Consider the following 15,203-nt stretch of genomic DNA (forward strand, 5'->3'; position numbering starts at 1 on the left):
TAAGAATGGCTAATAGACACATGAAGAAATTCTCAACTTCTCTAGCTATAAAAGGAATGCATATCAAAACAACATTGAGATTCCACCAAGAAATCTAATAACAATAGATGCTGGAAGGGATGTGGCTAAAAGGGAACCCCACTGCATTGTTGGTGGGAGTGTAAACTTGTTCAACCACTTTGGAAAGGAGTATGGAGGTTCCTCAAAAGACTCCACATAGAGCTCCCCTATGACCCAGCAATCCCACTTTTGGGCATTTACCCAAAGGATCACAAACAAGGCCATACCAAAGCTACCAGCACAGCTATGTTTATTGCAGCATTATCCACCTTAGCTAAGATATGAAAATTTAGCTTTAAAAAGCACTTGGAGGCTGGGCACTGGTGGTTTATGCCTGTAAATCCTAGAAACTTAGAAGGCCGAGATCTGAGGATTGCAGGTCAAAGCAAGCCTGGGCAGGAAAGTTCCTAAGACTCTTATCTCCAATTAACCACCTGAAAAACGGAAGTGGTGCTGTGGCTCAAGTGATAGAGTGTTCTCCTTGAGCTGAAGAGTTCAAGTACAGTGCCCAGGCCCAGAGTTGAAGAGCCTTGAGTGACAAAAGCAAAATAAACAAACAAAAAAAAAAGCATTTGAAAAGAGCAAGTGAAGGGCATTGTCCAAAAAGAAATGTACTCTTTCCCTGAGTTATGTAACTATAATCCCTCTGTACATCACCTTTATAATAAAATTTTAAAAATATATTTTTTACAAAAAAGCATTTGGACCCAGGTGCCAGTGGCTCACTCAAGCCTATAATCCTAGCAACTCATGAGACTGAGATCTGAAGATCACAGTTCAAAGCTAGCCCTGGTGGGAAAGTCCATGAGACTCTTAACTCCAATGAACTACTCAATAAATAGAAATGGAGCTGTGGCTCAAGTGATAAAATGTGCTTTGAGCAAAAAGGCTCAGGGAAAGCACCCAGGACTTGAGTTCAATCCCCAGGCCTGACACACAAAAGATAACAAATAAATAAAATACAAATAAATTTTAAGAGAGCCCCTGGGCTAACTAATATATATGAAAGGATTCAGAAATCATAAAATGCCAGGAGCTAGTAGCACTTGTAATCCTAGCTATTCAGGACACTGAGCTCTGAGGATGGTAGGTAAAAGCCAGTCCAGTCAAGAAAAGTCCACAAGGTTTTTATATCCCACCCCAGAAAGCTGGATGTGGAGGTGTGGTTCAAGCGGCAGAATGCCAGCATGGAGCAAAAAAAGCCAAGTGAAAACACAAAGTCCTGAGTTCAAGCTCTAGTACTGGAACACACACACACACTAAAAAATGAAACTACATTAAAAAAAATCATAAAGCATCTGCTCTGTAGGTTACTCTTCCTTTGGGCGAAGGCTGCAATGAACAGCTTTCTCTCCCTTCCTTCCTTCCTTCCTTCCTTCCTTCCTCCCTCCCTCCCTCCCTCCCTCCTTTCTTTCTTTTTTCTTTCTTTCTTCCTTCCTTCCTTCTTTCTTATTCTTCAACTTCCATCCCTTGGAGCTGTGATTCAAATGTGTGTGATTGTGCACCCTTGGCAAAGGAAATGAGAGTCTCTATGTCCAAAGGTTTGCATGGCAATATATATATATATATATAATATATAATAAGTGTATATATCATAAAATAAATATATTATGTATATAATAAATATATATGTAATAGAACATATACTGTAATATATAATATAGTATAATATACAAAATATAAATACATATTGTGAAATAAATGTGCATGAATTATATGTAAATATAGACTATAATTTATAATATATAATTAATAGTGTGTTATATAATGATTAAATAAGTAATCAAAATAATACAAACATAAACAATATAAATAAAATATTATGTATTTATTATGCTATATAAACACATAATAAATATAATATAAATTATAGTATATATAAATCATAAATTATAAATAATATATAATAAATATGTAATAAAATATGGCCATGTAAATGTGTAATAAATATTATACTTAGTATTTATTATATAAAATATATAAATATATTTATCCTGTATTATGTAATAATATAGGATATATATGTAAAATATATTTCTTTTTAAGATCAACATTCTCCCTCATTACAACCAAAGAAAAGGTTTTTCCTGTCTACCCCTGGGCAGGTATCCAGTGCCCCTTTCCTACTGCTCACACTCTTTTCCTTAACCCCAGTTCCCTACGTATGGATTATTCTAGTCAAAGCCCATTTCCAGAGGGTCCACAAAATTCCAATTTATTCCAGACATGACCAGCATCCGAGATAACTGAGAGAAGCCTGAAATCCTCTCACTAAACTTCCAGCAACATGACTCACGTAATTGCCTGTGCGAGTCTCCTTAGTTTTCCTTTTACACCCACACACCTCTGATGCCACAAACTCCCCGTGTGTGTGTGTGTGTGTGTGTGTGTGTGTGTGTGTGTGTTACAGGAAAAGGCGAGGAGGAGGGCCAGGGGTCCCTTCTGAATACCTGAGAGTTAAGGAAGTCATTTGTAAGGGAGCCTGAGACTGCCAATTGCCTAAGTCAGAACCCCCACCAGCCACCCCAGCTTCTGGATTGTCTTTCAATCTTCTTTCTTTTTCCTCTCTCTCTCTCTCTCTTTAAATTTCTTCAGAGGGATTTCTAGGGGCTTCCTTTTGGGAGAACTAGTTGTAGGCATAATTGGGCCAGTTGAGTGCTGGAGATGTATCCAGCACAGCCAAGCACTCCTGGAAAAAAAAAAAAGTGACCTAGATCAACCAGAGTCCTCTTGGTGGGGACCCCTGCCACCTACTGACTTAGAACCGAACCCACATTTCCAGTTGTATGGCTCTGGCTTGGGGGGGGAAGAGGGGAGGGAAGGAGGGAAGGAGGGAGGGGGAAGAGAGAGAGAGTGAGCTGTGGAGGGGACTGTGCATTGGTCCTTTTCAGGAACAAGCCTTTCCTCCCTTTTTTTTTTGTTTTGTTTTTGTACACATACAGAAAAGAGGGTACAGTGAAGATGGAAAGGCAGGAGTGAAGGGGGGGGGGAAGGAGGAGGCCAGCTTGGAACTCTGGAGCTCTGTTATTAGCATAGAAGCTCACTGCTTAGGGGAGAAAGAGAGAGAGAGGGGAGAGAGAGAGAGAGAGAGAGAGAGAGAGAGAGAAGGGGGGCAGGCTGAGAGGGGAGAGGAAAGAAGAGGAGAGAGGAGAGGAGAGAAAAGGAGAGGGAGAGAGAGCAGAGGAGAGGCAGAGGCAGAAGCAGGCAGAGCAAGCGCTGCGCTCTGGCTAGCATGAGGACGGGTTTCTCGTCTCCAGGCTCAGTTCATCTGCCTGTCCGTGGCTGTTAACACTGCCGTTGAAGTGCTCTGATTCCGAAGGGGAAACAGATCACCCAACCTCACCGAAGGAAAGAAGAAGCCAGGAAGAGAAGCGAAGGAACGGCAGGGAGGGAAAGAACCAAGGCAAAGCAGCAGCGGTAGCAGCAGCAGCAGCAGCCACAGCGAGGAAGCAAGGGGGAAAAGGGAGAAAAAGACTCAATCTATGATTGGATCTGGACTTTTTTTTCTCCAATGCAAAAAGGAATATGCAGTACATTGTTGCTGTCTTCTGCACCGGTTTCTTAGGCACTGTAGTAGGTGCCAATTTCCCCAACAATATACAGATTGGTGAGTGAGGAGGGGGCTGCCTGGGGAGGGGACTTTTCTGAATTGCACCAGGGATGTGTGTTGATTTTGTTGTTGTTGTTTTGTTTTGTTTTGGCACTGATATATTTGTTCAGAAGGCTAGGGCTGCAAGAGAGGAGGGGGCTTGGTGTGGTTCTGATTTAGGAGAAGCAAAAGGGAAGGGGAATCTCTCTCTCTCTTACACACACACACACACACACACACACACACACACGTGCACACGCTGCAAGCATGCACGTGTGAAATGGAGGAAATCACACCGTTTCCCCAGGAGGGAAAGAGAGAAGACAACAGGCTTCCTCAGCGCAGGCATGGGGGGGGGGGCGGTGTGGGCTGTGGGTGTTGAAAGAGTTAAAACTCCATTGCTTGAGAGATGGATGGTGGTGGCTGATTTCATTTTATGTATATAAATACGAATGCTGGGTGTATTTGCGCGTGCTTGAATAGATGAAAGGTGCACTTAGGCATTGAATTGTGGAGAGAGGGAAGACAGTATTGCTTAGCTTGTGGTGGGGGGAGTGAAAGGGGCGAGAGGGCCCTCTCAAAGAGGGGAGCCCCCCTCCCCAAGGGTGCTGTAGCTGCAGAGATCATAAAAGAGGGCCCCACTCCATAGGCAGGAGCTCTCTCTGGCTCTGGACCCCTCTGGCTGCCCCTCTCTTTACTGTCTGCCAGATGGAGCTGGGGTTCCCCAGTTTTTAGATCCTTGGGACTTCTTAGGCTGCCTTAGATCAATTCCTCTGAAAGGTTTCATCCACAGATATTGCCCATCTCTCTGACAGGCACAAACACATAACCCACACTCCTCTTCCCCCCCCCCTTCTCAGCTATTCCCATCACTAGCTGCCTCTCAACTTGGGGAGCAGGTTGAGCAGGTTGGTCCCCCCGTTATTTTCTCTTTCTGGGTGGTTGTTCTTTGAGGAGCTCCCCTCCCTTGCCTGTATTTTTAATGGGGGGGGCACCTATCACTCCTCATAATCCCAGGCGAAAGCAAGACCAACAGGAAGCACAACACTGATAACAAAGCATGCTTATGAGACCTGGGGGGAGAGGGGGGAGATTCACTGTGACCAGCAAGCATTTTCATTGCTATTTGTATCTGAGAATCAAATAGACTGCTTTGGCTCAAAGACATCTTGTTTGGTTATTTTCTTTTTTTTTCTGCTCTGCTCTTTTCCCCCAATAACCCCTCCCCCTCCCCCCTGCAGGATGCTCAGCTCCTTGAAAGAAAGTCCCACTGTGGGTAGTTGATGCTCCTTTGTGTGTGTTCCTGGGAGTGGAGGATGTGTGGCAGGTGATCGCGTATCTTGCACCCCTGCATTGGTTGCAGGAGCGTCTCTTTGAATCTCTCCAGCTTCTGACTCCAATGGTGGTGGTTGGAGTGGCTGGGGAGGAACTTGCTTTGTTTGCTGACACCTGTTAAACTGTCTTGGAGAAACGAGTGTATATGTGTACGTGGACGCCTTTTCTCCTGTGCAAAACTTCCTGCCTTGGGGGAGACACTTCCCTTACCATCCAGCCCCACCTCCCAGCTGTTCTCCACTCACTTCAGGAGAGGAGGAAGGGGAATGGGAAGAGTTTGGGGTGTGGTCATCTGGGAGGAAAAGGAGGAGCATCAGAATCAAGAATGATCTCGGAGTCCTTTCTGCTCTTTCAAAGGAGGGCAGAGGTGCATGGAAAATACTTGCTTTCCTGTGTGGCACTGGTATTGATTGTGTTTGTGCATGGGGACTGTCCATCATTTGGATTTGCCTTCTCCAGGTGTATCCATGTCCTACAGCATGGGTGTAAGTCCATGAAGGAGTTTTGTATAGGTGTATGTGTGTATGTGATATTTTCATGTATTTTTTACCTATCTTAAGTCGTATTTAGCCCAAAGTTGCTTGCTCAACTGATAAAAACGGATTGTTACTGTTTCCACACACAAGGTAGAAATGTTAAATCCTAAAACAAATGCTGAATGTATCACCTCCATGAGGAAGGACTTGGTTCTACTTATACGATCTCTAACAAAAGCCTTCTAATCCATGTTGTGCTTAAAACAGACACCTAACTCACTATAGAAGTTAGAAGTGCATTATGGCAACTGCGATTCCTCACAGCTCTGAGGTAAACTTCTCTGTAAATATTCAGTATATTTCAGTCTCTGGGATTAGCTGGTTTTTAATTCACAGCAAGATATTTTAATTGCTCTTATAGACCCATAGTCAATACCAAGGTAAGCTGTATACTCTTGTTTCTTGGAACAGGGACCTCTCTGGTGTTTTCTACAGGAACAGAATGCCATACATCTTGACATTAAGACCCCACATTTGCAAAAGCACAAAGTCCCACTATCTAGACATGCAATGTTAATCCTTTATGTAATAAGTCATGTCTAGCTAGCTGGGAACCCAAGCCATGAAAGAAACACAACACTAACTTGCAGAAAAATCCACCATTCCCCAGACAAAAAACCTTGGAGACAACTGAATAGTTAAATCTCAGGCAGATCTTAAGTCAAAGAACACAAGAATCTGAGTAAAGAAGTACAGAGGTGGGGAAAGCCCACAAGATCCAGATCTCTCATTTCAATCCTTACACCACCGTTATTAACACCTACTCTTAGGCCAGAGTTGGTGATAAATGATCAGGCCCAGGTAAGATAAGTTAGATGCAGGAAGAACATTGGTTCCTAGGAGTTATGCAGGAGGGAGTTATGCAGGGAGGAGGGAGAGAAAGGTCTCCTCTCTTCTCTGACCTTCAGCTGAGCTGAGAGGGATGCAATCACATGTTTGCACAGAATGACCGATCATAGGGACCCAGTCACATGAAACTCATCTGTAGAAATTTAAACCTGGATATCTAGTTGGGTCTATTTGAACTCTCAACCCTAGCATTAAAAATAAACCAGTATAACTATCTAGGAAATGGAGACAAGAGGAGTTTTTCTTTGTTGTTGTGTAAACCTGGTGTCTTGTTGAGTTTATTGGAACTCTCAGTCCTAGCATTAAAAATGTATGACTGGAAATGGACATTGAAACGAGCGTTTTGTTGTTGTTGTTGTTTTCATTCCTTTTTGTCTTACTTATTCATCTATTGTTAGGGCACAGAAATTGAAGGGCAAAGGGTGAACAAATGCAGCAGTGGCACTCACTAGACACTATACAACTTGTGGGTAGGGGATGAGAAGGAAAAACTAGGTAGGAGCAAGGGAAGAGGTGGCATTGTCCAAAAAGAATTGTACTGACTTATGTATTTACCTGACTTATGTAATTGGAACCTCTCTGTACATCACCTTTAGAATAATGATACAAATAGTTTATATTAACAAATATATTGATTTAAAGGTGTACTCATAAATGCATGCATGTTTTAAACATTTTATTATTTTCTAAAGGTGATGTACCTAGGGGACGAATATATATACATATATACATACATATATATACATACATATATATATTATATATATATATATATATATATATATATATATATATATATATATATGGTATGACTAATGGGATTAGCTTGGGAGAGGTAAAAGGTTCCAGTATGGGGGTGGAGAGCAGGCTGTGGAAGAACTGAGATTTATCTCTAGCCCAAAGTACCCATGTCCTTTTCTCTCTTTCTCTCTCTCTCTCTCCTCATAGGGGGATTATTTCCAAACCAGCAATCACAGGAACATGCCGCTTTCAGATTTGCTTTGTCCCAACTCACGGAGCCCCCGAAGCTGTTTCCCCAGATTGATATTGTGAACATCAGCGACAGCTTTGAGATGACCTATCGATGTAAGTTTTCGCTTCTATTTCTGAGATCTCTTAACTGCGCTCGACCAATGAGAGGGGAACCTGTGGGTAGTTGGTGGCAGCCTTACAAAATGACTCGAGCTGTCATTTGTCTTCATAAGAGAAAAGCCCTCCAAGGGGAAAAAAAAGTTTTTTCAGAGACTTTCAACCATGCCAGCAGTTGGCATTTTAGATGCTACCATGCCTCATGACTTTTTTTTTCTGTCAGCTACCTTTAAAAAAAAAAAAGGACAAAATACCAGCCTGGTGGGCACTTGGATTGCCTGGCTCTTCCTCACTTCATCTTGGTTCTCCTGAGAGAGTTTTACTCATACATTAGGAAACTTCTGAGATGGAGAATCCAAGGTTCTGATGTTAGAAGAATGTGGTAGAATGTGGTTGAAGTGCTTAAGCCATTTCCTGCACATACTTAAAATGAAAACATCTCCCTAATAGCTTGGAGGGAAAAGGTAGAGGATAAGTTGTGTATCGGGTTCTTTGCTTGTTTGTGTGGGGTTTTTTGTTTTTGTTTTTTTTTTAAGGAAAGTGATAATTTTGAAAACTGGATAGTTGGATTTTTTTTTCTAAAATGGCTTCAAGTGATTGACTGCTGAAAGCACAATTTGCACATCATTTTGGTTTTTTTGAAAGGCATCTGAAATAGCTACAGTTTGTATGATGGCTTTTGGGCATAAAACAGAACAGAGGTGACATCAAGAAAGCAAAGGGAGAGATACAGTGTTGATACGGAATGGAACTCGTGGCAAAATGTGGATAGTGAATTCCACTTTGCATGTGTCCCTGGCAACTGAGACTGGAAAGTTAACTCGTGTGGTTGGTTTGGATGGCTGTTGCTTTTGTGGGTAGGTAAAAGGGGAAAAATTAATCAGTATAGACTTTTTTTTTAACCCTCTGAGGGCTTAAGCTCAAGTGGGAATTCATGGCAGGAAAGTGTACATGGTATAAACAAGAATCATTGGGGACCTGAAACTAGATTCAACTGTCACCACAGACTTCATGAGCCCCAAGTGGTTTCATGATTTCTCTGGAGCGCTGGATGGTGGAAGGCATGGATCACACCCTTTATATTGTCCCCCTCCCCTCCCCCCATCGCCCCCACATGCCTCATTCCCGTTTAGGTACTCACAAGGGAGGTTTTGTGTTGAATAGGCTTTGAAGTCTCAACACAAGAATTTAGAATTCTCCTTCTCCCTAAGATCACTCAGGCCAAAGCAGTGTTTTGAATCCTAGCATTATAATTATACCAGGTTCCTTCGATTGAGGACTATGATAAAGATTTCATAGACATTGATAGTAGTATCATCCTTTATTCAGGATTGACTGCAGCCCGTGGAATGTACTAGTTGCTCTTCTTGTGTTGGTTCATTTAATCTTCACAGGAAATTTACAGGGGAATGGTTGTCTTCTTTCTGGAGATGAGGAAATTGAGGCAGCAATAGGTTATGTAACCTGTCCTGAAGTTTTTGGAGAAACTTGTAACCCACCCCCCCAAGGTCTGTGTTCCTATGCAGACTTTGATCATATGCCTAATTTGATCATAACACAATCAACCATAGTGAGACTACTCATGAAGTGAGAGGGGATTTTCAAGGCCCCATAATAAAAGCTCTTAAGGAGAAAACACAACAGCACTTCAAACTCTACCTGGGTTATGTACATTGACTAAGCAAAATAGCAAGTCTATGTTTTAGGTATGCTGAGATTGAAAAAACCTGTCTACATGGTTTTACTCGCTACCCTTTGAAAAGAGCTAAAGCCACGATGGTGACTCATACTTGTCATACCAGCTACTCAAGAAGCTAAGATCTGAGAATCAGGCCAATTGAGGCAGACATATCGGGGAGATTCTTAGTTCCAGTGAACCAGCAAAAGCTGGAAATAGAAGTATGGCTCAAGTGGTAGAGTGCCAGCCTCAGAACTATCCTCCTGGAAAATAGAATAATATAAAGTAGGTATTTAACTACCAGATTCTTTTTCATTTGGCTTACACCAGCATCTGTAATGGAAGGAATTGGTTCTGAACATATTTATATCTATAAACTGTTGAAGAGTATTCATGTCCTTTGCAGACATAGGCAACTGTTCATCTATCTCTTGGGTGAAGAAAACACCAGAGCTTTTGGTCATACTTTTGAAAGAGATTCATTATTCAACAAAGATTACTGCCTTAGAGCTTCAAGATGAATAAGTGGATGGCATGTGTATTCACTCACACCACTGGGAACTGTCTCTAGCTGAATTGGGGGGAGAGGGGAAGGATGAACTGCCTTCCCCCTCTCAAAATGTTGACTGGCAAGACAAGATACTAAAAGGCAAAACTAGGAGGGAATGTTCTAAGGCAAAAGGTGATGTTTCTCTACTGTTATTTTCATCACTTAACACCAGATTGAAAATAAGAGTTCGTTGTTTGTTAGGAAGGAAGAAATATGGTATTGGACTGTCATCCAGGGTGGTTGATGACTTAAGAGTAGATGGTCCTGTGTTCTAGAACTTGATACCTGCCAAATACTAGTGCCCATGTTTCATGTTTTGCTGTGGTCTTCATTCACGTATATACTGAGTGTTTCTCCAAAGCTATTCACTGAGATTAATATTAGAAATACAGAAATGATTTTTCAAAAAACACTCTGGATCTTAAGTAACTGTAACTCTGGGAGACTTTCTGAAGAGCAAAAAAAAAAAATGTTACTGTGTGCTTTGACCTGTACATTTTTCTTCATCCTCCCAAGATCAGAGGGAATACTGAGCAATTTGGATGGAAACAATGTCAGTGTAATTTCTTGCCTGCCTGGAGAAAACCTGTTACCTTTTACATGTGGCTAATGAACTCTCCTAGGCAATGTTCACCGTGGTTTATGGGTTTGGGAAGACGATACATCCACTGTGATTTGAATAGGGTACAACACATTAAAGGGAGCACAGTGATTCTGGGTGGAATGGGCTAATTAAGAATGCATGGAAAGCCAAAAACAGTATGTGTGATTTCTTGAAGTATGGATTCATAGTTAATTGCCTCAGTCAATCTAACCTCCAGAAAAAAAAAAACTTATTTTTAAACATAATTTTTGTTGTTGATTAAAAAAAATCACTGAATATTTTGCTATTCATTATCCCTCCAGCAGAGGGTAGAGAAAGGAAAGAAGAGGAAGTCCAATAGGAACAGCTCCAACTAGAGGTATTAAGCCACAGGAGAAGTGCAAGAGGTGGTGGTTATAGGGTAGGAGATGCAGGAAAAATAGAAGATAAAGATTCATAGTACTGCTGGCCAGTCTGAGAGTGTGATATCTTTACATTTGGTCTTTCTTAAGCGCTTTCTTTCTCTACTTAATGGAATGGGCAACCCACATATCTTGAGGAAAACAGACAGGATGAGGCAGGGGTAACTCCCTACAGAATAGAACGGACTCCATCCAATACATCCTGGCCATCCATCCAGCCTATTGGTGTTGCCTTTATGGTAAATGTAACTAAAGGAATGGATAGAATACATAAATGGTTGGGGCTTGGGTTTTGAGGTCTAAGGAGCATTGTGGCAATGGAATTCTTATTTACTGGTCCATATTCCCTCAGCAAGTATGACCTGGATGTCTACCCCTGCCAAGCATAGTGCCAGATGCTAGAAATACATAGTCCAATAAAGCACCTCAACTTTTTCCTTATGTGCCCTATAACTTAACTAACAGTTCCCCAAATTGAGCACCCCCTGAAATTCATCCCATATCTTACTTTCATAGAAAGACTCATCGTTACATTCTCCTTCCTGAGTCAGAATATTCAAAAGCAGAAGCTGGAAGGATTCTGTAGTAGTCAGAATGGGAGTCACACATTACGAAACTCTTTTATCTTAAAACGGCTTCCATTTCTTTAGTGAGCATTTTTTTAAGCCCTTAACCAAATCCAGGCAGGATGCTAAGTACCAGAAATACAGACAAAGTGAAGACACATTCCCTGCCCTGGAGGACTTTCTCCTTAATGGATCAGAGAGCCTAGGAAAGAGAAAATTAAAATGTAATGTACATGTCATGGTGGTGATTTGTATGGAGTAGTGGAAGCATGGGTTGGTCCTCAGAGAATGGTGGTGGAGTCAGTCTGAAAGGTTAGAGGGATTTTTCCTGGAGGACAAGGTGAGAGAACAGGGCAGAGAGAATAGCATATGGAAGGAAGATGTTTTACCTTTAGGTCTCCAGTTCTTGCCACCAGTGGTTTTCCCTGGCAGGGTTCCCATTGACAATCATCCAATATTATAGAAAGGGTCACCAGATGACGGCCCATAAGCAAGTTCCAGCACAGAGCCATCATTTAGGAGGTCATTACACTATTCAAAATGGATATAAGTTCCCATCAATTCATGGATAGCTTGTCTTTCTTTAAAATGTAATAGATGAGTCAGGAGCTCATGCCTGTAATATTAGTTACTCAGGAGGCTGAGATCTGCGGATCATGGTTCAAAGCCAGAGCAGGCAGGAAAGCCTATGAGACTCTTATCTCCAATGAACTACTCAAAAACCAGACTGGGGCTTAAAGTGGTACAACACTTGCCTTGAGCAAAAGAGCCCAGAGACAGTGCCTAGGCCCTGAGTTCAAACCCTATAACTAACTAAATATGCACATATGTTCAAGGATACCAAAATTCTCACCCAGGCCCTGAGTTCAAGCCTCATGACTGATGAAATAAATAAAATAAAATAAAATGTAATAGATGGGACCAGGCACCAGTGCCTCACACTTGTAAGCGAAGGGTCAGCACCTGGGCTCTGAGTTCAAGCCTCAGTATGGATACGCATGTACATACACACACACACACACACACACACATACACACACACACACACACTCACACACACACACCTAATTACTAGGTAATATAACTCTGATCTCCAAGTATATGTGGCTCCAATTTGCTGTAGTGGGACAGGGAGCCCTCCTTTCTGGAGATCCTCTTTCTCGTCCAGTCCACTCTTTTCATTTCTCCTCCCTGCCAGCTCTGCAGCGTGCACTCTGATCCTTTTGTCCTGTAATGCTGCCTGTGCTGTGTGTGTTTGTAGGCCAGCTCATCTAGCACCAGAGCATCAATTGCTGTCTAGAAAGTCTAGCCCAGGGCTGGGAAGGTGGCTCAGTGGTAGAGCGCTTGTCTTGCATGCTCAAGGCCCTGGGTTCGATTCCTCAGCACCACATAAGGAAAAAGAAAAAGCCGGAAGTGGCGCTGTGGCTCAAGTGGTAGAGCGTTAGCCTTGAGCTGAAGAGCTGAGAGACAGTGCCCAGGCCCAGAGTTCAGGCCCCACGACCGGACCCAAAAAAAAAAAAAAAGGAAAAAAAGAAAGTCTAGCCCAGGTGTATCAATAGCTTGATGTGACTGTGTACACTGAGAAATACCTTCACACAAAGTTCCTCCAAGACCCAGAGAAGGACACAACATAAGAATGCTGAGAGCCCTACCTGTCAATCATGTCAGGCAGCATCCTTCATCACAGTCGGTTTTTGTCTGAGGTGGGCCTATGTGAGAAATTCAAGGGCTTCCTAACAAATCATTAGGCACTGGCACCCAACAGAAACCTCTTAAGTCTTTATTTATGTAGTATTTATTTGTGTGTGTGTGTGTGTGTGTGTGTGTGTGTGTGTGTTTTAAGGCCTCAGCACTGTCCCTCAGCTTTTTTAGTTCATGACTGGTACTCTACCACTTGAATCACAGCTCCACTTTCATTTTTTGTGCTTAATTGGAGATAAGAGTCTAATGGACTTTCTTGCCTGGGCTGACTTTGAACTACCATCCTCAGATCTGAGCCTCTTGAGTAGCTAGGATGATAGGTGTGAGCTACCAGCGTCCAGTACCTCTTTTGACTAAGCAACACTTCATGATTTCAGAGTTGCATACAGTCTATAGATTTGTTTTGTTTGACCTGATTGATGTTCTTCAAATTTGGGAATAAAATTTTAATATTTGGCTTCCTTGGGAGAGAGCGGAGGGCAACTCAGAACACTAAGCAATCATAAGCCCAAATTCCTGTTGTCTAGAGCTGAAGATAGCTATTGTATTTTTCTTTAAAAAATTTGTTATTTTCTGTATTAGCTTACAAAGAAGTTTTTTTTTTGTACGAAGGACTTTCAATTACTCTTTTTAAAATAAAATATGCATCCAGTTGCTGGTGGCTTACACTTGTCATTCTAGCTACTCTGGAGGCTGAGATCTGAGGATCATGGTCCAAGGTCAGCCCAGGCAGGAAAGTCCTCAAGATTTTTATCTCTAATGAACCACCAGAAAACCAGAAGTGACACTGTGGCTCAAAGTGATAGAGCACTAGCCTTGAGCAAAAGAGCCCAGGGACAGTGCCTAGACCCTGAGTTCAAAACCCCATGACTAACTAAATATGCACATATGTTCAAGGATACCAAAATTCTCTTTAGTCACAATTGCACTTGTTACAACCAAATCATTTTTCAAGAATATGTCACTCTGATCACATCTGATTTACATCTTTTAGCATCTGGTATTTTAGTATCTCATTGTCATATCTATTACTTGTCCTTCAACAAATAATGAAAGATAAAAAATATTGCCTGGCCTAGTGCCAGTGGGTCACACCTGTAATCCCCGCTACTCAACAAACTTTGATCTCAGTATCAAAATTCTGTGATACTCTTATCTTGAATTAATGAGCAAAAAGCTGGAAGCAGAGCTGTGGTTCAAGTGGTAGAGCACCAGTCTTGAGAAGAAAAGTGAAGAGCTGGTGCCCAGGCTCTGAATTCAAACCCTAGGACTGGCAAGAAAAATTAAAAAGTCTGAATCCAGTAATGAAGAGAATAGTGGTTGGCAAGGCAAGTTGGGGAGGGGAGGAGATAAGCAAAGGCTAGTTTGCAGGTCTACCGTATAACAAATACTTCATAGATGTGCTGTTCAAGTTTGTATTTTTGTTATTATAAAAGTGATGTAGAGCCAGGTGCCAGTGGCTCACGCCTGTAATCCTAGCTACTCAGGAGGCTGAGATCTGAGGCTCCTGGATCAAAGCCAGCTGGAGCAGGAAAGTCCGTGAGACTCATCTCCAATTAACCACTAGAAAACCGGAAATGGTGCTGTAGCTCAAGTGGTAGAGCATTTGCCTTGAGCTGAAGAGCACAGGGACAGCGCCCAAGCCCAGAGTTCAAGCCCCATGACCAAAAGTGATGTAGAAAGGGTTCCAGTTATATATGTGAGGTGATGAGTACATTTCTTTTGGACATTGTCACCCCTTTCCCTCGCTCTCTCCCAGTTTTTCCCTCCCACCCCTACCCCACAAGTTGAGTAGTTCCTTTTCTACATTTTACAAAAAATTCAGAAAGGCAGATCACCCCCATTTTACTCCGATGTTACTGAGACTGAGATTTTTCTTTCTTCACATTTTGCAACTAGCAGCATTGTCTGCCATTCCAGGGGTTTCCGAACGTATGAACATCCATTCCTCAGAGATGTGTATCTCTGGACAGGGAAGTGAGTGGGCCTTTGGCACAGATGTTGCTATGCAGTGCTTTCAGTGGATTAAATAAGACTTCCAGAAGAAAAACTGTGGCTCTGAACAAGAGGGCTTCCTGGGTGAGTAAGGACGGGAGCTCCAGCAAGCACTGAAAGATGGAACAGATGTTGGTGGTGATAAAGTGTGAGGAATGTTTCTTTTTCTTTTCTCTCCCTTTCTCTCTCCTTTCCTTCCTTCCTTCCTTCCTTCCTTCCTTCCTTCCTTCCTTCCTTCCTTCCTTCCTTC

At 42.2% G+C, this 15,203-nt stretch overlaps 1 protein-coding gene across 5 annotated transcripts in view; it reads left to right on the forward strand.

Annotated features, from left to right (window-relative positions):
- The first annotated feature begins 3,498 nt into the window (after positions 1 to 3,498).
- The window catches only part of Gria1 (glutamate receptor, ionotropic, AMPA 1), a 344,743-nt gene continuing 333,038 nt past the window's right edge, over positions 3,499 to 15,203 (forward strand). For 2 of the 5 annotated variants that reach the window (XM_013034904.1, XM_013034908.1), the window contains exons 1-2: positions 3,499 to 3,667; positions 7,318 to 7,455. In XM_013034904.1, coding sequence (XP_012890358.1) covers positions 3,586 to 3,667; positions 7,318 to 7,455 — 220 coding nt within the window. In that variant the 5' untranslated portion in view covers positions 3,499 to 3,585. The remainder of the gene's footprint in view (positions 3,668 to 7,317; positions 7,456 to 15,203) is intronic. The other 3 variants (XM_013034907.1, XM_013034905.1, XM_013034906.1) reach the window with 3 other exon arrangements.

This window comes from Dipodomys ordii, unplaced genomic scaffold, assembly GCF_000151885.1.
Source record: "Dipodomys ordii isolate 6190 unplaced genomic scaffold, Dord_2.0 Scaffold200, whole genome shotgun sequence".
Classification (NCBI taxonomy): Eukaryota; Metazoa; Chordata; class Mammalia; order Rodentia; family Heteromyidae; genus Dipodomys; species Dipodomys ordii.